Source organism: Chrysemys picta, chromosome 7 (assembly GCF_011386835.1).
Source record: "Chrysemys picta bellii isolate R12L10 chromosome 7, ASM1138683v2, whole genome shotgun sequence".
In the NCBI taxonomy this organism is placed as follows: Eukaryota; Metazoa; Chordata; order Testudines; family Emydidae; genus Chrysemys; species Chrysemys picta.
Window position 1 is genome coordinate 93372219 of NC_088797.1, and position 26843 is coordinate 93399061.

Genomic DNA, 26843 nt, shown 5'->3' on the forward strand with positions numbered 1-26843 from the left:
AAAGACAATGCTTTTGCAGTTAATACAGGCCAAATTAACCTCCATTATACAGCAGATTGTTTAGTGGAATTCAGTGGAATTGGCCCTGGTAGGCCATTTTCTTGGTTCAAAGAGATTTTCTAGGCTCCTTTCAGGAAAAAACATTGCTCAATCTCTGCTGAAATTAGAAATAAATCTCTGATAAATCCATTTATCATTATTTGTACTGGTGCAATCTAATATATTTGAAATAGTATAGCTGCTACAGATTTTGCAAGGATTTAAAGTTGCATTAAAGAAGAAAAATATTTTCTTCCCAAGATGGTGGGGGAGATGGCAAGATTGCTGAATGTAGGAATATTTATGGGCCCTAATCAGGGAGGATGGGGACTCCCATTAACTACAGTTGGACTCAATGGTACTCAGAACCTTGCAGGATTTGGAGAATACAATCTGAGGCCCTTATTCAGGAAAGTAGTTATGAACATAATCAGCTTTAGAAATGTGCTTAAGCATTTTCCTGAACAGGGATGCTTTCCTAACTGGAGCCTAACGAAGAAATCTCTAATGAGGAATTGCATTTATGCCTAGACTTATATTACACAAGGAATATCTTTGAATAAGTATGTACTAGCTGCTACATTTGAAGACATGAGCAAAATTTACTAGTATTTAGCCATGAGATATGATTAATTTTTAAGTAGGCGTGTACAGGTTTTACTAAGAGGGTAATCTGAATACAATAGAGTTACATAGGTGGTTTATAATTGGCCTACAGAACCTTTAGTACTTGTGATAATGATCAAGGTGAAAAGAAACCAACTTGACTGTCTGTCCCCAAGATAAGTTTACAGAACTGGCCTTTAGGAGAACAGCTTCCATATCATGTGAAAGTTACCATGCATTATTAAAATCAATATTAGATCTTCAAATTGTGTGCAATGAAAGTCAGAAAAGATAACTAGATCTTGGTACCATCACTCTTACAACACATCTAGTGTTACAAAAGTTCCATGTTTATATTGAACTTTACATATGGGCAGAAGTGTGGAATAGTGACAAAAGCATGGAGATGGGGTTAAGAGTTCAAGATTCTCTAAGCAGCTCTGACTCTCACTGTGCGACTTTGGCCAAATCCTACTCCTTCAGTTTTCTCATTTGCCAGATAAAAATAATACTTCACAGAGGTTCTGTGAGACTCAAATAATTGTAAAATGCTCTCGGATCTTCCTCCAAAGTATGGTGCTAGATAGCCATTGTTGTTTATTCTATATTCACCTTTGCATGTGAGCATAATTTAAGATCATATGCAGCTGGCCAAATTAATATCACCCATTGCTTTTTAAATAAATTATACTGTGACATCACCACATGATGCAGTGGGCAAAGTCTTAAGATATGTTTTGCTTTAAGGTATATTTAAGGTCTCATTAAAAAGTAAAGCTTCCACTGTTCTGTGGATATACAGAACTCAGGGAGTTTATCAAGTTCTAGTATGAGGGAAGTTCGGTGTCCAAGCTTATTTATGCCTTGAAGAGACTACTAGCAAAACTAGCCTGTTATTTCTACTGATGATTTGAATATGATCACTGAGAACTGGACCAAAGCCACACATATTACATAGCTAATTAATAGCTTATCAAATGACTACTTTTAGTCATTACCAGTTTGCTGAACTCATTAAAATTGCCAATGAAAAAGCACTGAGTCTATCACAACATCTATGATATTATTGGGTGAATCCAGGACAAGACTGGGCAGGAAATAAGGTCCTGAGATTTTTGTGGCTGAGCTAAGCTTCAATTACTGTTGGAAGAGGAGTAATTCCCTACAAGATGTGCAGGAATGGAAGGAAAGCTGGTCGAAGCAGTTACTGTTGCCATCTGTAGGAGACAAGAGGTGCCTCTGCAAGAGGCTGTTTGCCAGTGCTCATTAGCATGATTTGCATGACCTCAAGACCAGCTCTGTGGCTATATGCAAAGCTATGCCAACACTCTTGATGAATTTAAAGCAGTGGATTAATTAACCAAATGTAAATTATTACTATGGACATGAGATTCATGATGCTGTCATAGCACTGATTTTTAGCCATCTAATTTTTTCCCTTTAGAGCTCCCCAAATCAGTTACAATTTCTCTTTGAGGGACTCATCCAATACACACTAAGTCAGTGAGATTTCTTTCCCCCCACATAAGGCCCTTCTTGTAATCATTTATTACCTTTCATTCCCCTATCTTCGCTATTTCCATTGAAGCACTATTCTATAGGGACCAAACTACTGCACACAAATCAAATTTCTGAGAACATAAGTCTTACTTAAACTTATTAGAATCACAGTTTTTGTCATACTGTAGTCTGTGGAGTCCCTTTCAATCAGCTGCAGAAAGAAACATTTTTGAAACCAAACAGTGGAGGGAAGGGATTTTTGGAAGAGAAGCGGGTTCATTAAGAGATCTCTCTGAGTGGTTCATAGAATGAAAATATTTGAGGACTGTACCATATTTTCTCTCCATCCTTGTTGGATGCTGCATATCTGCAGTGTTAGAAGAATAAAATCTGGACATCTGACTATCTGTTTCTGGATACACATGGTATATGTGCCACTGTTTGAGCATTAAATTTTAGACCTTCTGTATAATCAGTCCATTCTACTACCACAGCATAATTTTATACAAAAGATCAATGTGCCTAGAAACCAACTGAACAATGGTACTTTCAATTATTTATTATTTTTTGCAGGAAGAATACAATTATGGGGACATCCTATTGCTGTAGACTGGGCAGAACCAGAAGTTGAAGTTGATGAAGATACAATGTCATCAGTTAAAATCCTCTATGTGCGAAACCTTATGCTATCAACCACTGAAGAGACGATTGAAAAAGAATTCAACAATATTAAACCAGGTAGGAAATGACATAAAGTAGGTTTTTAGCTATTGAGGGTTTAAGTCCATTAAATTGGTAGATATTGTTCAGTTATAGTAAACTAACAGTAGTTGGTCTGTTTCTCTGAAATATTAAATTGATGGAACACCAACGTAAAGGATAACATAGCTGTTCTTTCCCCTGTAAAACATTCAAGTGCTGAAACAATTTTCACCCAGTTTAAGTTCCTAAAACAGCCACTGCTGGCATTAGGTCATACAGTAAGCTGCTTGTTTTCTAATTGACAGCACAACTGACATTTTCAGGGCGGTTTGGCAAGTCAAATAGCTCTGCGGCAGTCCAAAATGGTGTATGAAAAGTCCTAAGGATTCTACTCTATATAACAAAGTGCATTTTGGCACTCCAAGAAATACAATAATCTCTGCACTACTTTCTTGTGCTCAGCATCAGGAAATCATTCATGATTTAACTCACTTCTATTAACTTTCTCCTCAAAGTTGAAAGATGTATTGCAGAGCATCTTAACTCTTCTGCTTTGTCTCTGGCTCCATAAATTTCTCTTTTTCACATTAGGCTGCAGCTGAAAGATCTATTAGAAATTCCTATATGAGTCATTCCTGTCTTTTTAATCCCTCAGTATAATACTTTTAGCAAACATGAAGTTGTTAGATAAATCATTTTACTTTCAGCTTCTTCCCCCATTATTAATCCCAATTTGCTCCAGAACATTTAACCTATTAGCACTCCCTAAAAAACATGTTTATAGTCACCTAAAGTATCTATAAAACATCATTTTTCACTTAAACCAAATTTGCTCAAAGGAAATGGATTCCAAAACAGTTTATGGCAGCTTTTAAATTGCATTTGCTTTAATGATATATTTCTACAGTTTTATCATTTTCCTCTCCACAGATTTTGATCCCGTGCAGGGATGAAAACTGGCAATTTCTCTGTCTCGCCCTCTTTTTTATTACTAATATTTATTTTTATTATTTTAGACAGATTAAAAATCTGGGACAACTCATTTTTGAGGATGTTGCATGTTTTAAAAAACTGCGTCTATAGTAACTAAATATGACCTTTGGGGAAATAAGCACAGCTCTGGGGTTATAATGAAATTATAATCAGAAATGTCAGGAACAGTCTGAAATTATTTTTCCCTTCCCCTGAGCCTCTTGCACTGGACATAATGCTGTATTGCAACACCTCGTTACTGAAATGTACATTTGACCCAGTCAGCCTGTACCTGGAAAGCATTTTGACAGTAATACAACATCCCGTAACAAATCGTTCAGTTTAGAGGAGTTAAAATCTAGAGCTGCCACTATGGATCAGATTCCAAAGAGTTTCTTAAACCCACATTTCCCATTAACTTTGGTGGTAATGTTGTGAATGCTCCAAGGGCAAAATAAAGCATGAAGACTATTATATTTTATAAAGCTGCAGTGCCAAATTCAATGCTTGCTTTTGGGTTGTTTTGTGCCATTCGAATGGCACGAAGAGTCTAGAGCACTCTGGACAATTAGGGCAACAGCACCTAGAATGAGAGGCCCATTACTGAATTTAACTTTTCAAATTTGTGCACACAGACCTAAGCCTGGATAAAAGATTTTTGTTTCCCAGAGTGCACGAATATCTGACATGGAAGCCAAAGAACAGTTTCTCTGTAAATGTGGGCACGAGAGACAGGAATACATATTATGATGTAGTCTCTTCTGCCTGTCTGCTCCATTCTCGTGAAGGAATTAATGGTAATAAACCAAAATTCTGCTCAAGAAATCCCAGGCAAGGGGTTAAATTTATGATTATGGGGAGCAAGAAGTCAATTGGCTCCCATTTCTGGCTGGCTGGCCAATGGGCAGCAAAGTGCTTGGATATATTTCCCCTTTCATTCGAAAGCTGTACATCACCTTGCAGATCCCATCAAGTTTCAAGTGATGTTAGAAAAGCTCCAGCTACATACCCAAAAGCAAGCCACTCTGCCTCCCTAACCCTTACTCCCCATGCTGGTATCATTTTAGAAAAGTCAACCTGAGTGTCATTTTGAAGTAGTGCACCCAGCTTCCAGTACTAGCTATGATACCTTCTTGTTTCACAGACAATAATACCTTACTTTTAATGCCCACCCCACCCCAAAAAATGTTGCTGCAACTGTTTCAGTAAGTACTACTTACTGCAGTAACACAATTCCCTGTGTTCCAATTCAGCATTCGAAGCAGGAAAAACCATAAGATTAAGATCTGGTCTACTCTAGGAAATTAGGTCGGCTTAACTGCATCGGGCCGGGTTTAAAAAGTCCACACCTCTGAGCCATATAGCTAAGCCGAGCTAAATCACTGTGTGGACACTACGAGGCTGCCAGAAGAATCCTTCCCATCAGCATAGGTAGTGTCTACACTGAAGTGGTGCAGCAGTACAGTGCAGTGGTGCAGCTGTGCTACTGTAGCATTTCAAGTGTAGACAAGCCCTAACTTAGCATTCACGTGCCACCTTTTTTTCCAGGATCTGTATCTATGATAGTAGCAGTAGAGGATAGAAATGCACTTCCAGCAAGTGGGAATGGAGAAGACAGAGTCATTAAAAAAAAAGAAGGAAGATAAATTCTTAAAGCTTTGATTGCAGGAAACAGAAACAGATGCATCTATTTCTGGTATGAAAATCAATTACTCAGGTTGGTGCTGAATGTCACAGTTCCAAAAAAATTGGTACTGGCAGCACAGTAAATAAAGGTGAAAAACTACAGCAGAAGTAGATTCAAAAAAGTACAGAAAACTTTGAATTGGATTCTAGATGAGCAATGCTGCAAAGAATGGCCCTTTTGTTTTCTCAGATTGCCTCACACCCTTCTGTCATAGAGTCTTCTCCATTGTAATAATTGTGGAATTCAATTAACCACTAAACCAGTGATCACCTGGGTCTCTGTACGAACAAACTAAACAAAGAATGCTGAAATTAGAACAATATAAAATTAACATGGCACACATTAAGTGAATTAAAAGCTGGCTAAATGATATCTCTCAAAATGTAATTGTAAATGGGGAATCATTTCTGAGCGGGTGTGATTCCAGTGGAGTCCCACAGGGATCAGTTCTTGGCCCTACACTGTTTTACCAATGACCTGAAAGAAAACATAAAACCATCACTGATAAAGTTTGCAGATGACATAAAAAATGTGGGAGTGGTAAATAATGAAGAGGACTGGTCACTGATTCAGAGTGACCTGAATCGGTTGGTAAACTGGGCACAAACAATATGTGTTTTGATACATCTAATTGTAAATTTATACATCTAGGAACAAAGAATTTAGGCCACACTTATCCAGTGCAGGATTCTATCCTGGGAAGCAGTGACTGAAAAAGATTTGGGGGTCATGGGCAACATCAGCTGAATGTGAGCTCCCAATATGATGCTGTAGCCAAAAGAGCTAATGTGATCCTGGGATGCATAAACACAGGAATATTGAATAGAAGCAGAGATTATTTTACCTCTATATTTTGCTGTAGGAATTATTATGAGGAAGTTCTATGGTCATGGAATCTATGAATTTACAACAGTTGAGAATTTGGCCCAATTTTGACTACAGCACAATGCAGTCCATTCTTTATCTGCCTGACCATATCAGACAGAAAAAGAAAAGTTTATTTTAGAGAGACTTGGGCAGCTTGAGTTAGATATTTTGGATGCAAAGCTTTCAAAGAGTATGAGGAAATTGGCTTATAGTCCAGGTCTGTCCCATGACCATCTTTCCTTTGGCATACCCATTTTTTGTTTCCATGCCAGCAGGTGCTTATTGTGCATGTTTACTGCCAGCTCTGCTCTTCATGCTGGGTCAGAATCACAGTGCAGGTTCTCTCATGGAAGTTCTAACTCTCATTAAAGTTTTCCTCAGAGGCAGTCCAAATTGCACTTGTTTGCATAAATGTACCTTACAACAGACCCAGTAAGACCTGTTGTATTGATCAAAAAATCCTACATTTTCACTGAAAATCTTTAAACTGATGCATAATCAATACACCATCGATTATAAACTAATTGGATTTAGAGTAACGCTTCTCTCTCTGACCCTTGTTCCCCCCACTCCTGCTGTCTGGCTGATGTGTCTGTATATTCATGTGCTTTTCAAAATTGCTTGGCAATCAGAAGGTAGAACAAATATTCAGAAATCAGGACTGCCTTGCATTCTTCAGCACAGATGACAAACCTGTTCGTTGACTTTATAATGTGTGCTGACACACACATCACCTCCAATGTAGCCAGTGGGGAAACAGGAAAAGGCTCTGATACCAAGTGAGAAAGAGACAAATTATTGTAAAAGGAAACTAGCGCTTCTAAACTTGCTGGCTGTGCTGAGGCTGCATGGATGTAAAAGTCAGAACAAGCTGCAAGAAATAAACAAAACCAAAGGGAATTTGTTTCACACTTACCTAGAAGAAATCTGAATCCATCATGCAAGCATATGACTCCAAATGACATTTTAAGCAAGCAGAATGTGAATGTTCTATGGAATCTGACATAATTCAAGAATATATTACATAACCAGCTGACTGTTGCATTCAGCCATTGTAGTGGAGACTACCAGACATAAAAATTCCACTGAGTTGAAATGCACTTGAATACACTTTCTCACTGTAATTTTTTTTTTAATTTTTCATATATCTGGTTCTAGAATACTCAAGAGCTTCACTTAAAAGCTAAGATCATGATTCTATTGCACTCTGTAAAGGTTGTTGCTCTATTTCCATTTACTGCCCATGGTTTCCTTCTCAGCCCTGATTTTTACCAAGTCTGATCTAGCTGATCATATATCTGAAAATAGGCCTGCAAAGGAGCCTTGACTTGTTAGTTAAAAAGGGTTATTCTTACTTTAGTGTATTAATATCACATATATTTAGGTTTACTTTTTCTGTTAAATTAACTGTACTTTTCAGTAACCATAAATGAAAAAGTATCAGAGGGGTAGCCGTTTTAGTCTGGATGGCACCTTATAGACTAACAGACGTTTTAGTGGAAATAAATATGCATGTAGTGGAAATACATATGCAGGCATATTTATACCTGCCTCTGGAAATTTGCACTACATGCATCTGACAAAGTGAGTATTCACCCACGAAAGCTTATGCTCCAAACAGGGCCGGCTCCAGGGTTTTGGCCACCCCAAGCAGCCAAAAAAAAAAAAAAAAAGCCGCGATCGTGATCTGCGGCGGCAATTTGGCAGGAGGTCCTTTGCTCTGAGCGGGAGTGAGGGACCGTCTGCCGAATTGCTGCCGAATACCTGGACATGCTGCCCCTCTCCGGAGCGGCCGCCCCAAGCACCTGCTTACCAGGCTGGTGCCTGGAGCCGGTCCTGGCTCCAAAACATTTGTTAGTCTATAAGGTGCCACAGGACTCTTTGTCGCTTTTTATAAATGAAAAACTAAATCAATGTAGTTTTAAAAAGTACTTGGCAATACCAGGTCTGTAGAATACTTACTAACTTAGTTCATTCAAACTTTTAAACTCTGAGAAGTGTAACATTCTGAGTTGGGTAATCAGAGCAAATTAAAACTATAGCATGACAGGTTCAGTAATTACTCATTTTGATCATGACGCTACAATCATTTATGCACAAGCTTAGCTTTACACACAAGTAATCTTACTAAGTTCAGTGAGATACTCACATGCGTAAGTGTCTGCAGATCAGAACTTTGGTTTATAAAACTGAGTGCTAAAAACACAACCCAGAATGTTAATTCAAATCTGTATTCCTTTGAAAAGACAGTTGCAGAACTAATATCCCAACATTTTTGTAGGTGCAGTTGAAAGAATAAAGAAAATCAGAGACTATGCATTTGTACACTTTAATAACAGAGACGATGCAGTTGAAGCTATGAAAGCCTTAAATGGGAAGGTAACGCTGGACTAGTAGCATTCATAGTATATTGGTGTCATACAACTGTATTTGCTTTTTTGTAATTGTTTGCAATTTATGTAATCAAGTTTCAGCCTTTTGGGTGTTCACAAACTATTCATTTTGACTATTTACTATTTATCTGCATAATGGGAAACTGTCACCTAAATCACATAGTAGTGTTCTGTTCTGACTCGATGCAAGAAACAGAATAGTGAACAAATGACTAATACTGAATAACAGGTCACAAAATCTCATGCTAGCACTTTGAATACCCTTTCCTTATGTGTCAACAAAAAAGAAGGCAATGTGCAATGGTCAAACTAAAACAGCTGTTCAGAATTCAAACAAAGATCTGTAAAAGCTGTTTTTTCCCAGACTTTAGCCAATTTTAATGCCATATACAATTTTGAAATTATAATGCAATAACCAGGTCTTAAGAGTTATTAACTATTTTATTATTTTCATATGTTGCAAATATTGTGTATAATATTATATAATAGTATTACATATTTATCATGGGGTGTTATTCATCCTTCTTTTATTCCTGCTTCTACTGAGGAATCACTTCAAATGTGCCAAATCCTTTCCAAACAAATAGGAATAACCCCTGCTCTGATGAGTGTAGTTTAAAAAAGTATATTAACATAACCCCAAATTACATTAATAGGAGCTACACACATATTAAAAATATATTCCTGTGCTGAGAACATGACAGCAAGAGAGGAAATTCAGGATCCATGCATTCAAAGATATGGGATATTTAATTCACACCCTCTATAGACTCTGCATTGCAACTGAATACATGCTTGCTAAGAAAATAAATCCATTTGCCTCTGGTAAAACAAACAGTCATTGATCAGGTAAAATACAGCTCAAAAACTCCCTTCAGAGAGACTATTTTTCTTGTAATTGCAGTGCTTTTCAATCTAGAAGCTGAATAAAGCTATATAAAGCCATCTTGTGAATGTACAAATATACTCCACATGTTCTGAGGTGTGCACTCACTATCTTGAACATCTGTCTTGGGAAAATAGGTAATGCAGTCACTTTTCCATTGAAGGATGCTGCACTACAGTACCTCACTGAAAAATTGCATGAAGCCCATTGATACATATTTTGCATCACCTGTTGGAATCAACACTGAAGATGGGGTACTTACCATTAACATCACAGGGAAAACTGGCTTCCATTTTCATGTGCTCATTATTGTTTTCAGGTTAATATAAATGGTAATGTTTGGGTGAGGGAAGGGGCAAACAGACCTCACCTAATTTTGAACCTTCTCAGAAAGTGCACTTGTAAAATGAGCGGTTGATTGAATTTACACATTACTGTGGGCAGAAGAGGAGGGTATCTAAGGCTATGTCTACACTTGGAGCTGGGGTTCTGATTCAAATAAGAATACCGGTGCTAGCTCTCTCTCTCTAGAGCTAAAAACAGTGGTGTAGCCATGGTAGCACAGGCAGCAGTGGCACAGGCCAGCATCTTGAGTACCCACCCACGAGGTCCAGGAAGGTTTGTGCCTGGGGCAGGTAGCCCACACTGCCACTCACCACTGCCTGAGCTGCAGTGCACTATTTTTAGTGCAGTAGCTCCTTGGGAACTAGCATGAGTATGTCACTGGGAGCTGGGAATCACACACTCTAGCTCCAAGCGCAGACATAGCCCAAATTCCTCTAACCTCACAGCAGCTGCAGGCAGAAGACGAGCAGACTGCCACGGTTCACACATTTTGCAACAGCAGCCAGGGGCCATCTTGCCTTTCTGCCCCTGGGAACATGGCCTCACTACAGAAGATTCTCAAACTCTTTCAGCCACCCCCACCTAAGTAGCTGTGGTTAGCAAAATGCAGAACTTGGCTGGGCTTCTACAAAACAGTCATTATGATGTTGGACATTGTACTGCATTTGTGCTTCCCTTGCATTTTTCCATGCATTTTTCCTTGTTTTAAAGGTGCTGGATGGTTCCCCTATCGAAGTGACATTAGCAAAACCAGTAGACAAAGACAGTTACGTTAGACACACCAGAGGCACAGGGGGACGAGGTACCGTGCTACAAGGAGAATACACTTACACATTTGGACATGTGTATGATCCCGCCACAACCTACCTTGGAGCTCCAGTCTTCTATGCACCTCAGGCCTACGCAGCTATTCCTAACCTTCATTTCCCTGCCACCAAGGGTGACCTCAGCAGTAGGGGCATTATCCGACCTCCATCTATTAGAGGTAACTCCAGCGGCTATGTCTATGGCAATCCAGAAATCTATCTTTGAAATAGCTTCATAGCTAGAGTAGGAGGTAAATTTATGAAATCAAATATCTATGCACCACATTAAAGCTGTGCATCCATGCATCACATTAAAGCTGGTTCCGCTAAAAAGTTTTTAAAAACTTGAGGCATACACCAGTTTTAACTAAATGGAGAAATTAGCATAAACCACCTCGGATTATATGAGTTGAAGCATACCCCCATCACTCAGGCACTTCAGAGAGGACCGTAAGTTGGGGCTGCTCCTGAGTCTTTAATGATCTGAAGAGTGTCCCAAGGTCATTGTCCAATGGTTCCTCACTATGAAGAAACTCCAGCCCACCGTTCTTAGGAGTTCCAATTGCTAGCACTGAAACATTCAATAATCTTTCTGGCACACACAATAGTCTCTCAAATTTCCTGCTTTTTTCAGCTACTTCCTCTTTTTTACACCTACCACAATCTCCATTCACTGGGACAGACCTATGCATATAGCCCAGCGTTCTATAATTCTGCATAGCCTCAGGTCACACATCCTTTTAAGAAAGCAACTGAAAGCCTTCATACACTGGAAAATAGCCACAGTCTTTGGAACCTCTCCTTTAAAAGGGGATGAGAACCTTCAGGCAGGCTAAACAAACATATATATATATATACTCCCTCATCAGCCCAGGAGAAAGCCGAAAGTCTTTTAACAGTCTCTGAATTACTCTTGCTCCAAAATAAACAAATCAAAATTCCTCCATTTTGTCCCAGGAGGGAAAAAACAAACAAAACAAGAGTTTTCCACTCAAAACAGAACTCCTTGCCCACAGCTGGCTGTTGATTCAGTCCCAGAAGCCTAGCAGTTGATTTTCTCCCCCTTTTAATGGCTCAAGGCTGAGATTCAGGAAAACTAACCAGTCCCAGGAGATCCAGTGCTCTGTGTATTGACTCTTATCTTCCCACAACCAGGACATTTTCTAGCCAGGCCATTACCCTAGTCATTCTGGGGCTCTAAGCAGCAGTACAGCATCATTACAGGGAATGAAAAATGAACCTCCAAAACAGAGATGAAAACAAGGAAGTGCTTCACACTGTGCTCCAAGAAGTGGCCAAAAGCACCAGTAGGTTATACTGTCGACATTAAGTATCTTTTCAAGTATGTTGACTACAGAGATCAAAACTGGGGGGGGTTTGTTGCACTATCTTGTTGGTTGGGTTTTAATTTTGCAACAATCAAATGGTTGGTAGTTCAGTCTGGTGTCCTATTATGTCTCACCACCACAGATTTGGATATATAGTTCCAATTTTGATCTATCACAGTGTAGACAAAACATCAGGGCCAGCTCCAGGCATCAGCCGAGCAAGCTGGTGCTTGGGGCGGCAGCTTGTAGAAGGCGGCATTCCGCCCAATCCTAGGGCGGCACGGCCGCTTTTTTTTTTTTTTTTTTTTTTTTTTTTGTCGTTGTTGTTCCGCTCCCCAGTAGGGGGCAACGGCGTGGAGGACGGGAGCGCCCTGCAGCAAACCCGGCAGGGCAGCCCGCGTCCTTCCCTCCCAGCCGACCGGAGCGGCGCAGAGCCCTCCCAGCGGGGGCATGGCGGAAGGGGCCGTGTGGTAGCGCCCCGCTGAAGCCCTGGCCGTCCCCTTCTCTCTCTCCCTCCACTTCCTCCCCCCTCTAGCCGGGGCACATCTGCAGGGCATGGAGTCCTCCTGCACCCTGGCTCTGGCCACTCCGCACTTTTTTTTTTTTTTTTTTTTGGTTTGCTGTTCTGGCCGCCACGGTTTTGTTTTGTTTTTCGCTTGGGGCGGCCAGAAAGCCAGAGCCGGCCCTGCAAAACATTAACTATTTAACATGATAAAAGGTCATGCTTCTTAGCAGAGTTTTTGTTTTGTTTTGTGTTTTGTTTCCTGTCGGAATGGATAGTATAAGGGATTGGTAAACTTAATTTTGAAATTACTGGTGCAAATTTGCAGTGACTAGAGAGGAGCCTGAATGAAACCTTAGGTCCAAAACATTTCCAAAACTAAGGTGTGAATGTTACATATGCCCACTTACTTTATAATGGGCTTAATTAAATTTTGGGGTGTTCAAAATCCAGATCTTCTCACTCATTTCTATTAGTGACTGAGATCATTAACAACTGACAGCAGATTGATGTCCTAAGTGAAATCAGATGGTGTTCTCAACCCATTTCCAGATAGAAAGATGTCCTAAAGAACACAGTTCTCAGTCTGAAGTCCTCAGTAGAGTTGATTAAGACTGAATTAACTAACCTAATCTCTAACCCCCTATAAATGATCCCTTCAGAGAAAAATCAAGACACATTGACTCGATGGTATGGTTTGGGAAATTTGCACTGCTGCTTCCCATGCTTTAGCTTTACTGTGCATATATAAATCTAAAATTACATTAGGAAAATGTGTCAAAACTCCCAAATCACTCAGTTCACTTTTCCTTAGTATGCTCTCACTTGTTAATCTCCTAAATTCCCAAACAATCCTTCTGAAAGGAACCAGTTGTAATGTGAGAAAATGGTCATTAGTTCAAAGAAGGGGGGGAAATCTATGTATTCCAAGTTCATTAAAAATCTTAAATTATATCAATGGGCAGTAATCAATCTAATTTTTCACTGTCCCTTTACTCTTCAACTGTAAATCAGGTTAGAAACATGGCAAAAAATCAAAAGTAATCTGTGCATGAATTCAATGGAAAGTTAAGCCTCATGTTGACTGAACAGAGCAGAGAAGATGGGAAAGTCAGTCAGAAACAACTATGACATTCCTTCTAACTAAAGCATCTCAAGGCACATTAGGAAAACAATTTAAAAGATGATGGGGTAGAGATCTGGTTTATATTGATTAAATTATTAATAATCCAATAGAGAAGTGATACCATAGGAATAATTAGTTATATACTGTAATCGATTAGAGTTTCCTGGTTCACCATATCTTCTAATCTGCAATGAATTTTCTAAGGAAACTATGCTGCTCGTAGCTTGCAGCCTGAAATTACAGGCACTAAACATAAATAAACCCCCCAAGAAGTATTATAAAAGCCAGAATGATACAGTTGTGTAGATACTAGCTCTATATTCATGGTATTATTGTATTTTCCTCCAAAGGTAATAAAGAACCTTCCCCTTGTGAGTTCTACTTCATGGTGAATAGTATGGTATGAATCTGCAGCAGTTCTCAGTCAGTCAGTGTTCCTACCCATCTTCTTATCAGAAATCAGTGAATGGGGCTAACTTTTCCATTACAGTAAGAATCAGGGTGATTTTCCGGTGATTTGATTCAGTTTAATGCTTCTTACATTCCTAGAAATTTACATGAATGTACCTGTAGGGGCTGCGGGAGTTAGAGGACTAGGAGGACGTGGATACTTGGCTTACACTGGCCTGGGTCGTGGATACCAGGTTAAAGGAGAAAAGAGGGGTGAAGACAAACTCTACGATCTTTTGCCTGGAATGGAGCTTACCCCAATGAACCATATCGCTTTAAAACCACATGGAATTAAACTTGCTCCTCAGGTAGGTACAATAAATTAGGAAAAATTGCTCTGGTCAGACCCATATTAGTCTTTTTTTAATGCTTTCTGAACAATGCAATAGATTTAGACCCAGTTTGAATGGTTACTTGTTTTGAAAATGCTGATAGTTGATCATAAGTATGTTCACACACTGATCTGCTTTATCTTTGAAAGAGACATTACAGAAAATAACTACAAGTTACTATTGTTATGCCTAAAGAAGGGTTCTGCTGTTTTAGGTCCTGTTCCAACTATTCTTGAAGACTACACAAGTTGGATTGAAGTTACTTTTACTATCACTTCAGCCCCAGAATATCCTTGGGAGGTGCACTAATAAAGAGATATCTGCTCAGAAATTATTACTAATACGTTTTATTTTTAAAAACCACATTTATTTTAGGAAGCAATTAAAAAGACTCATTAAAACAGAAAAATATAAAGAATGGGGTCATATTAAAAAAAAGTTTCTGCTTTCCACAGCATAATATATCACAATATTAACACTACATAGCTAAAGGCCTCAAATTATAATAATCATTCCAATATGGTAACAGAATAAAAAATTGTGAACTTAAACATGCCCTCAATTCTCAGCATGTCAGCTCCCATTGACTTTCATAATTTCCATGAGCATTACATGCCAGATCCGAGGGCAGAACTTTATGCATACCATATAATTGAACATGAAAGACTACTGCCGAGACTACTGCAGTGAAGCCTCCTTTTAAAGTTAATGTACTGATCCAATCATTTAGTCCTTGACAAAAGCAGAACTCCTACGGAAGTCACAACATTATTTATAGGTAAGACATGCAAGACTGGGCTCAACACAGATAACAAACTTGTTGAAATTAGAGAGAGGCTCAAAACAGAATCCCAGATCAGAACAAAATTCCCTGGAATTTTGAGGGTCTGGCCTTCTTGGTGAACACTCTCTCTCTTTAATTGGGCAATGCAAAATTCTCAATTCAGACCATCGTGAATTTTGGGGAAGTTCTGGATTGGATATAAACTTATTGTTATTAATACTTACTATCACAGTAGTACCTACAGGCTAAGGCTGGTCACAAATTTTCTGTCAAAACTATTTTTCAGTGGAGAATTGGATTTTTGACTAAATGTTTTTTTGCAAAAAAATTCTGTTCTCCGTAGAAAACTCTGATATTTCATCAAAATGTGGAATTCCTGAAAACCTAAACATTTCAATTTAAAAATAGCACCGCAGTGCCCGATAGGAGGTGTAGTTTGGGTACCTCATGCTCTCATTCTCCTTTATAGACTGGGCTTCCTGGTTGGAGGATATCTTCCATGATGCACCACTTAATCTCACATGGTGGGATTTATGCTTCTAAATCACTTAGATGTTTTTGAAAATGTTGCCCTTGATATTTAAAAGCGACACTGCTCATTATAAAAGAGGTCTGTTAATTAGCCCAGGAAACATGTAGTAGAATGCATATTGCCTCTAAAATACGGTTGAAAACTTCTCTCTCTCCTGTCACAAGTATGACTATGTGAGTCTCCTGAGAATCCTGTGTCCCTGTGCCCAGAAGCTGTTCTTAGTTATCGATGAATTATCTCTAAAGATTTTAAGGATATACAAGAGACAACCTGAAATATAACTGATACTAACATTTATTTAATATGAAAATCTTCCTGATAAAGCTGTTTCCTTAGGAACATACAAAATGTTGTTATAGGGACAAATTCAGAGGTGGGTTTAAGTGAATCTAAGCCTGGGACCCTACTCTGGTGTAATTCATACTTTCTTCAGTATATAAATTATACCAGTTGAGCAGCGGACTCACTGAGAGCACACCCATGTCCAAATATAGAACTTACACTCCCTTTCACATCACTTCTGCATTTGGCTTACTGAATCTAAAAGAGTCTAGGGTATTGTAGCTGACAGGCTAAGGAGTAAAAAAAAATTGTTTAGAAGGAAAAACAACTAATACGCAGATATAAATTAAAGTACCCCCCCCTACACACACACACACACGGTGGTAGGATAGAAGAAGGTATAAATTACAGTAGCTTAGATTCCCCTTTGAATCTGGTCAATATTATTCATTAATCTAGGTCCATTTCAGAGAGGCCCTTCCAAATTCTGTTTCCTCTCCCCAGCTAAGTTTTTATATATATGTACATGTCTCACATGGGATTTCAAGACTGATAGGACATCTTAAAATGGGCCTAACCAGCTATTCATAAACTAGCTTTGGACTGTGGTGGCCAGGGCCGGCTCCAGGGTTTTGGCTGCCCCAAGCAGCCAAACAAAAAAAAAAAGCCGCGATCGCGATCGTAATCTGTGGCGGCAATTCGGCGGGAGGTCCTTTGCTCCGAGCAGGAGTGAGGGACAGTCCGCCGAATTGCCGCCGAACAGCTGGACATGCCGCCCCTCTCCGAAGTGGCCGCCCCAAGCACCTGCTGGGTAAGCTGGTGCCTGGAGCCGGCCCTGGTGGTGGCTAAATATTTTAAAAGCAGCTTCTAAAATTTTGCCAGTAATTTTTTATATTTAAGATTCTGCATGTGCAATTTTTCATATCTAAGTTCTTGCATACACAAACATTTGCCCTTTTGCACACAAGCTGCATTTATACATGAGAATCAGGTAGCTGCCTAACTACCCAATTTATGAACAACTGCCATTTGCAAACTCAAATCTGAGTTTTTTATGGAAATAAGAATTTTAAAACAAAATTGAACATATGTAAAATTTTAAATGTGAAAAATCACTAATGCAGTTTTGATGGATGGATTGTGATGCCTTGAAAAACATAAGCTTGTGCGTCCAGAGCAGTACTATAAGAATGAATAGCCTGCACACATTTATAAAACAAAGATAAGGTCTATCACATTAGAAGAAGGATGTTCTTGTGGATAGATCAGATAATAGAATCAGGAGACCTTCCTCTATGACTTTTTGAAGTCTATTTACTGCCCTGTGCCGCAATTTCCCCATTGATAAAGAAGTGGAATTAATACTTTCCCAGCTAAGAAGAGAGCAGGGAGGTAAATTTACTAGTGTTTGTAAAGCTCTTTGAGCAAATTTAAGTGCAAATCATTACAACACTAAACAGTTTAGAGGAGGCAGCCTTGATGAAAATTTAACTGGAAAACTCCTGATAGTCTTTTGTGCAGTGCTGTGTTTCCATTTTAAGGTCACTGAATGTGGTAGATGGTAGAGCTACTTGATCAGGATACACAAATGAATGAGGCCAGACACAGCAATTGTTTTTAGGCAGCAGGTTGCAACTTTGTTAGTGCTCTTCTCCAATGTTAATCTTTCACCAACCTTGTCACACATCTCCCAATAACGGACATATATGTGGGTTCAGTGAGGGGTTTACATAGCTCCTCTTATATAATCCATAACTCAGAGCAGACTCTCCACTGCCTACCCCAAGAATTCAGCTGGCTTTGCTGAACCTTCTCATCTTCCCCCACTTTCCTACAAAGGGGACAGAGGGTACCAAAGAGGGTCTGCACAGACTTATGTACCACTGCCATTTGCAAACTCAAATCTAGTCTCCCTCTTGCCCATAGACCTGGGGTCCACCAGCAAAAGGCTTTTAGCTCTTCTGGTCACTGGCCCTTTGGCCTTCTGTCCACACCAGACACCGGCTTCAAGTTGCGATGAACTAACATTCACAACTTTCCTCAAATGAAATTCCTAAATCCTATACCTATTTAACCTGAATGTGCCTTCCCGTTACTATGAGGCAGGCAAAAAACTCCACTAGGCCATAGCCAATTTGGACCCAATGGGAAAAATTCCTTCCTGAACTTTTAAACAGGCAATTAGTCAGACCCAAAGCAACATAAAAACACAGTTCCTATATTATATAACTATCAGGAGGGCGGGTGGGTGAGTTTAGCTAAACATGGGGCAAGAGACCTGTACTGGGGCTTAAGTAAATGATTGTGGGAAGCAAGAACCAGTCACCTTACATCTCCCTCATTGGCCGATGAGCAGCGGAGCACCCAAGGGGATATGGGCCTTCCCCTGTATGCACTCCCCCTTTAATTCTAAAGCCAACTGGCACCTATAGGAGCCAATCAAGATTCATATCCATAAAATTGGTGGATGACATTGTCTGAACAAACAACTGGCTTGGGCATCATTAATAGAAAGCTATTTAGAATAGTGAGCCCCTTATAGAGCTCTTAATTATCAGTATTCAGACTGATTTGGGACACTCTATATATTCAGTGATTTGGAAGAAGGAATATAAAGTAGGGTGATAACATTTGAGTACAATCATTTATTTTGTGGAATAATATATTGTGGAAGAAACAAACTCCACTCTCAGTTAAACCCTCTCTTTCTTCCCCTGCTTCCACACAATGTAAAGGAAGAGGGCAATACCAGAGCAGGAGCATCAGCAAGCAAGTAACCTCTGCAATAAACTGGGCAGAAATGTAACATAACTAGGTTTTAGGCAAATAATTTGGAGAGCGATACACCCCCACTATTCATTCACTGCACACCACTAAGCAGGAGAAGAAGCAGAGAAAAAGTGAAGGATAATACAGTCACAATTCTTTAACAGACATTAAAAATGCAGAATTCTGGAGCGCATAAATGGGGTAATGAATAGAAGTCAAAGGAAATTATTCCAATGCTGCATCAAAGTAAAACAGTTAATGGACTAAACTGAAAATACATCAGATTCAGTGGTGTGACAATTATCTTCATGAATTAATTGATTGTTGAACGTTTAAGTTGCTTACATTATCCTTAGATTTTATGACCCTTTCAACCTCCAAAACTTGGTGTGTGTGTGTGTGTGTGTGTGTGTGTGTGTGTGTGTGTGTATATATATATATATATATATATATATATATATATATATAAACTAAGAATTTGGTGCATATAATCTACAGATGAAAACTCATGGAAAGCAATATATTTTTGCAGCAGGTAGGGCCGGAGATGGGCCAGAACATTAAAATGTGGTTGTAACTGGTATACATATTTCTCTAATAGGTCTTAGAAGAAATCTGCCAGAAAAATAACTGGGGACAACCTGTTTATCAGCTTCATTCTGCAATTGGCCAGGACCAAAGACAACTATTCCTATATAAAATCACTATTCCTGCCCTTGCCAGCCAGAATCCTACTATGTATGTAACTATTCCATTTCGTATGGTTTTTAATCAGCTTTTTAAATTTTCAATTTATTTAGCATCATTGCTAGAATCAACTACATAGGCCACTATTTATTATAATTTTAGATTTGGAGAGGAAGGATAAAGTTCTACATTGAACAACGAGGATAAAACAAAACATTAGATAGCTACTCATTCAGTATGCACTATCCATCCTGTCTACTAAATGAGGCAGGAGTCCTGTAGAAAAAATAGTATATGATCAGGTAATTAAAGGCTGTATCAAAGCATATGTATAAAGGAGACAAATTAAAGTTGCACAGGCAACCTTAATTCTGGAATTTCCTAACTTTTAAGTAATTGACTTTGCAACCTTAATAATGTTTTCTTAAATAGTTTTTGCTGGGTAATTTCTTGGGATTTTTAAAAAGCAAACTGAATAAACAGAAATTCCATCAAGTGTCATCACATTGATACCCACATGGTTCATCAGCAGGTTTGGAATCTTTAGACCCACCTCAGACTTCTGTCACGTGAGCAAATAGCAGTAGTGGGCTGTTATCCTCTACATGAACCAGCACTAGAGCAGGATTCATCACACACTCTGCTAGTGGGTTTCACAGGTATTTGCTGACAGCAGAGGAATGGTGAGACTCAGGAATCTTGGATTCTATTCCCCGGTCTATAGAGGCTCAAACTCTTCTGCCCATTCTCCTCAAGCTTGACTCTTTCTGCCTTGTCCCCTCCAACTTATTCCTGTCCAAGGCTCAACTCTTCCCCACCCTACTACTCATCCCAGTCTCCTTACCTACCCAGTCCCAGTCTCCACTCCTCAGGCTTCTCATACCAGTCCCAGTCCCCTTGCCCAGCTAGCTGTAGTCTTCCTCCTTCCAGGCTCAATCTCCCCCCCAGATCCTTCTCTCCAGACATTTGTCCAGCCAGTCCCAGTTCCCGCCCTCCTAGCCCCATAGTTAATCTGCCCCCCCATACTCAGCCCCTGGTTTCCAGTCACCACACTATCCTTATATATCTCGCTTATCCTCGCTGTCTCACAGACCCTGAGTTCCTCGTCCAAATTCAGTGTCCACCCACCACTGCCTGCTTATCCCAGTCTGTTTGTCTAGTCAATGCCAGTTCTCCCCCTATACCCCAGCTCCTTGTCAGATCTGACCCTCCCTCCCCACAACTCCCAGTATCCTTCTCCCCCTGCTGCCTGCTTCCAGTCCCAGTTTCCATCCCCCCACTTCCTTGTTCCAATCTACTCCCTCTGACCCCCTTGGCCCAGCCCTTGTGCCCCCTACATTCAAAACCAGAAGTCTCTTCCTCCATGTTGCCTGAGCCCAATGCGGGAGGTCGTGGCACTGAGAACACAGAAGAGACAGGTTTCAAAGTAGCAGCTGTGTTAGTCTGTATCTGCAAAAAGAACAGGAGTACTTGTGGCACCTTAGAGACTAACATATAGCTATATGCATCCGAAGAAGTGGGCTGTAGTCCACGAAAGCTTATGCTCTAATAAATTTGTTAGTCTCTAAGGTGCCACAAGTACTCCTGTTCTTTTTACAGAAGAGACAGGCTCCATGCTCTCAGTTCTGGTACTCAAATACAGCCTGGCCCTGCCCCGTCCAGCCCTTATAAGAGCAGAGCTGCAAGCGCAGGGATAGTCATGCTCATCTTCTGACTGGAGCATTCTCAATGTGCACGGAATCTTTGGTGAACTTAGCTGCAAAGCTCTGACAAGACTCTACTGAGCATGTGTGAACTGCAGTTTTTCAAAGGCTTTTAACTCAGCCAAATTTTGTCAGATTTTTCACAGGGATGGCAAAAATCAGATCCCTGATGCAAAGGCCACCGTGACCCTCTACCAAATTTCTAGCCCCTGCTCCAAAGCATTGGGGCATTACAGCTTTTCAAAGAAAAGATCTCCAGGATTTTTTAACAGTCAGCAAAACAATATATTTTCCCATAAACTCAACTTTTGGAAATGGCTGAACCATTTTTTAATTTTCCAAATTAAAAAATTAAAATCAGTCTGAGGCAGACAACTAGCGTGGAAAATTTCAGTCCAAATAGTTAAAATTTAACAAAGTATAAACAAAGTATAAGGGTCTTACAATGGGAAGAGTTGGGCAATCTTAATGATAAGCCGTGCCACTAACCCCGTCTATAATTATACCAACTAGGAATCAAATAGGGTATATTTCCACTGCTAACCTATAACAATATTTTGGATACATTTCACCGGATCACACCACATCATGTAATCAAAACGAATTGTTGATGAGTCATATTTAGCAAATATCCACGCCATATTTAAAAGTTACACCTCCAGTTTGAGGGAGTTTGCAAAAATAAGCAGAAATATGCAAGTTTTCAAGATACATGGCTTTTTTTCCTGCATGAACCGTGAACTTCAGGCTGCTAACATTTTGTACTAGTGCATACATTAATAATAAGTGTGTGTTTTTCTTTTATAGTAGTGTTTTTCTCAAATACATATTCTCTCAGAATATCAATAATGCACCATTTTTCTATTTGAGCAAAATACTTGACAGGGGGTATGAATTGTCACACTGTCATCCTTAGAATAGGATGCAGTTTTGTTGTAACCCCATTGGTCCCAGGATATCCAAGAGTCAAGGTGGTTGAGGTAATATCTTATATTGGACTAGCTTCTGTTGGTGAGATAGACAAGCTTTTGAGCTTACTCAGAGCTGTTCTGTAGGGCTGGGAATTGTACTCTGAGAGTTTGTCTACATTGCAATTAAAAACCTGGAGCTGGCCCGTGCCAGCTGACTCAGGCTCACCGGGCTCAGGTTAAGGTGCTGTTTAATGCAATATAGACGTTCGGGCTCAGGCAGGAGCCTGGGCACTAAGGCCCCTGCAAGGTGGGAGGGGCCCAGTGCTCAGACTCCAGCCTAAGCCCAAATGTCTACATCAAAACTAACCAGCCCCACGAGCCTGTGTCAGCTGGCACAGGTAAGCCGCAGGTGTCTAATTGCGGTATAGACATACCCAGATCGCCACAGCTAAATACATGGTAGAACAGACTAGCATTAGTAACCCTTAACACCCCTCCGGTCATAGGGGGGAAAGAAAGGGAGAGGGAAAACAAAGACATCTGCGGGGAGAGGGGTGATGAGAGTAAGTGGGTTATAGCTGGTTGTAATAAGCTATAAATCCAGTGTCTCTGTTCAGTCCATGATTTTTAGTCTTGTAAAGTTATGAATTTAGACTCCCAGACTCACCTTTTGGAGGTGTTGTGCAGGTTTCCTTTGAGGATAAAGACTGAGAGGTCAGATATGTAGTTATTATTTTGTGAAAAGTGTTCACCCATGGGTGATACAGTGTTTTTGTCTTTTATCATTTGAGAGCATAGTGCTTGTTTGGTTTCATCCACAGAGTTGTTTTGGGGGCATTTAGTGCATTGGATGAAATACATCACATGTTGTGGTCGGCAGGTGTAAGGCCAATGGAGCTTGAAAGGTGCATTGTGGGAGGTTTTGATCATTGTAGCAGAGGAGGTATGTCTGCAGGTTTTGCATCTGTTCTGGCAGGGGCTGGTGCCACTCTGAGTTGGTGTGTCCTGGTCTGTGAGGAGTTTGTGTCTGATCCTTAGAATAGTAAAAACAGCTAATGTTTTATTTCTGATTCATAGACATCCCTTCACACCTCCTAAGCTTAGTGCTTATGTTGAGGAAGCCAAGACATATGCTGCAGAATATACTCTTCAGACCTTGGGCGTTCCCACAGAGGGAGCAGAGACTCCTGCTACAGCTCCTGCTTTTCCAGGTACGTGAAGGTCTGTACTGAGATGCTCTTCTGAGGATATATTTTTGTTTGCTACTTAATTACATATAGCAGGATTGCAGCTATGTTCAGATTCAAAACTACTGAATGGAAATGCACATATTGTCTATCTGTTTACATATCTACGTATCCATTCCTGTCCCCTATTTGTGGGGAACATAATATAATACTCTGGGTTATGATAGTTTGCTGACGTAAAAATGCATGTTTTCAAATGATGTACTATGACTTCACTGTAGGATCAAGTGAGAGAGGATGGGAGGAGAAAACTTGTTTAAATAAGTTTTGGAGATGGGCTTGAGCTTAAAATGTTTGGATCTGGATCTGCATCAGAACTTCCTCAAAGTTGGGAGTGTTTGGAGCTACAGTTTTGATTTGACCTACTAGAGAAATGAGGGGAGTCACTAAATTTAGGTCCTGATCCAAACTTTCCCAAAATTCAAAAGCATTAGGACTCATTGTTCCAGTCTGGTGGCCCATCTCTGATAAATAGCTTTAATAACTAGCCAAAATGACTAGAAATATTATGGAAAATATCAGGCAGAAACACAAATCCAATTTATAGACACTGCATTTACACTGTTCTCCACTGTGAATGTGCTTCTGAGATCCTGGGAACGCCTTGAGCCAAACTGCACACGAAGCATGCATTAATCATACTACTGAATTGTTTGCAGTATCTTGAGGATGGATTCAATATTATTATATATATATCCAGCTTCCTGCCACAGAAGTCCGCAAAAGCCACAGAAAAATCAATTTGTCTGGGTTTGTGAAGGCTTCCGCAGCATGTAAGCCAAATGGACTTCTTATTGAATTCAGTCCCCACTTACTGCTTCATTATAATATCTCCCTTTCTTTCACCCACCCTTTTTATTTGTCTTGGAAGCTTGACAAATACACATACATTAACTTTTCAGCCTGTAACACATTTGACTTTCCGTTATATTTCCATAATTTTCTGAATACTAAGTTAGTCATGTGGGGATAAATCTTGCCTTTAAATGTGTGTGCCTTCAGAGGAACTCATGCTCCTATGGGACTGGCTGGGCTCAGCTCTCTGCTCCAGGCTTTTCAACCTGGCCGCTGGTGCATGGGGTTGCAACACTGCTCACATTTGGCCCAGCCCTCCTAACAGTCTTGCTGCTCTTGAACTCCGCTCCAGGAGCCACATGCAAGTCCTCTCCACAGCCTCCCACCCAACCCTGGGATCAGTACCTGAATCCCTCCCTGGAACCTCCCCTTCCTGGGACCACCCACTTTAGCCCATCCCACTTGAGCCACTTGAAATGTTGGGGAGGTGTGCTCTATAGCCATATAAAGCATAATTTCCACATTTTCCCAAGATTACGTATTGGAAATATCTCTCTTCTCTATGTGATGTTACTTATACACACACACACATTCTGTGAGGAGACTGTGGTAGTGATTAAGCGTGACTGAATGGTGGCATGCAATTCCATCATTTATACAGATTTCTCCTCATGAAACCTGACCGGGAACATCCTTGTATTACAGATATGTCTTGTCCTCCATATGCCAAGTGTGAAGTAGAGAATATAGGTCTATAGTAACATCCTTAGGGTACGTCTATACTTACCCGCTGGTTCGGCGGTAAGCAATCGATCTTCTGGGATCGATTTATCGCGTCTTTTCTAGAACTACTATACTTCGACTTCAGCTACGTTATTCACATAGCTGAAATTGCCTATCTTAGTTCGAACTGGAGGCTTGGTGTGGACCAGCCCTTAGTTTAGAGCTAACCAAATACTAGGGGGAAATCATTCAGTGAATAGCGGGGCGGGGGAGGGAGTTGGGAAATGATGTGTTCTACAGATTATATATGAAAACTCTGCTAATTAGCTATACCAAAACTGTCACTGTCCAATATGACTGCAAAGTAGAGGAAAATTATCATTTATAACAGCTGATAAACCCAGATGTCAGAACAAGTAAGTATATTTAATCTAACAAATATACTGTTACCATCGACAATGAAATCGCCACCTGTTTACGTAATCGTATAGACAAAAGGATGGTTATCAGCTGTATCAGGTATATTTGCATGAAAATGCATTTTTGTGTTTGTTTTTCACTGCAGGATACACCATTGCTAATCCAGCTGCTACTGTACCAGCTACACAACTAAAACAAGCAGTGACGCTGGGACAAGATTTAGCACCTTACGCAACGTATGAAGCCTACCCTGCCTTTGCAGTGGCTACTCGGAGTGATGGTTATGGAACGTTTTGAGAGACTATTTTGGTTTTTTTTTTAAATCAATGTTTTCTTTTAATCAAGTGCAGCAAGAGGCTAGTTCAGTGTGATAATTATTGTGACCTCACGATTTTAAACTAATCTATTGTCCAAAATTAGATTTAGTGATAGTTTTATACTTCTAGATTGATAGTTTTACAATGGAACATATACCAAAACAAATTTTAAAAATCAGTTAAAAATCAATTTTTCACACTGGAAAAAAAACAACAAATTACTTTGGCCCAGGAAAAAGTTCTTAAAGGTTCTCAGGTATATATTACTGTGTGTGTTTACAAACAATAATCCATGCCAAATACAGAAATATTCCCAATTATGTAGCGACTTTAGAGCTTGAAAAGCAGTTCGCCATCTCAGACTAGCTAGCTATGTTAGCGTACCCATATTCATGGTGCATAGCAAGACTTAAAAGCAGAAAGAGGGGCAGTTAGGCACCCAACTCCCACAATTTTTTTAAGTCTCCCCCTAATTCCTCAGGGGCACAAGTGCAGGGCCAGCTTCAGGCACCAGCGCAGCAAGCAGGTGCTTGGGGTGGCCAATGGAGAGGGGTGGCACGTCCGGCTCTTTGGCAGCAATTCGGTGGCGGGTCCCTTAGTCCATCTTGGAGGGAAGGACCGGCCGCCGAATTGCCACCGAAAAATGAAGCGGCGGCGGTAGAGCTGCCACCGATGGAGCTTTTTTTTTCCCCTGCCACTTGGGGCAGCAAAAATGCTGGAGCTGGCCCTGCACAAATGGGCTATACACAGGGGCAAAAGGGAGTTAGAAAGAACAGAATCCTCTTTCCAGGCTGCTGAGTGGTAGTGTTGCTCCACCTCAACCACTACTGCATGACATGAATGGTCGGTGGGATCACTATCCTTCCCCTTGAGAAACACAACAAATCTCTCATTCCCTTCTACAAAACAATTCACTTCCTCTGCATAGCAAAGCTCCCATGCTATCCCCAAACCGAGCCTGTGTGTGCTGGCTACCACCCCAGTCCAATACCACTGCCTGGCTCTCGCTAAATTAGCTACATTATGTCTCAGTCTCTGTTTTCCTTTCTTCCTCTCAGCTGTGTGTATGGATAGGAGGGGCTTTTTGTGTCCTTGGATGCCTCTTTTGTACTTGTACCTCATTCACATAATA

The 26843-nt window shown here is 40.2% G+C and overlaps 1 protein-coding gene across 3 annotated transcripts in view; it reads left to right on the top strand.

Moving 5' to 3' along the window:
* The window catches only part of A1CF (APOBEC1 complementation factor), a 47637-nt gene extending 21606 nt beyond the window's left edge, over positions 1 to 26031 (top strand). Inside the window, exons 6-12 of one of the 3 annotated variants that reach the window (XM_005292483.4) lie at positions 2719 to 2883; positions 8655 to 8752; positions 10709 to 10982; positions 14309 to 14517; positions 19510 to 19646; positions 23287 to 23420; positions 25540 to 26031. In XM_005292483.4, the coding sequence (XP_005292540.1) occupies positions 2719 to 2883; positions 8655 to 8752; positions 10709 to 10982; positions 14309 to 14517; positions 19510 to 19646; positions 23287 to 23420; positions 25540 to 25691 (1169 nt within the window). In that variant the 3' untranslated portion in view covers positions 25692 to 26031. The remainder of the gene's footprint in view (positions 1 to 2718; positions 2884 to 8654; positions 8753 to 10708; positions 10983 to 14308; positions 14518 to 19509; positions 19647 to 23286; positions 23421 to 25539) is intronic. The other 2 variants (XM_005292484.4, XM_024107257.3) reach the window with 2 other exon arrangements.
* Positions 26032 to 26843: the final 812 nt, after the last annotated feature.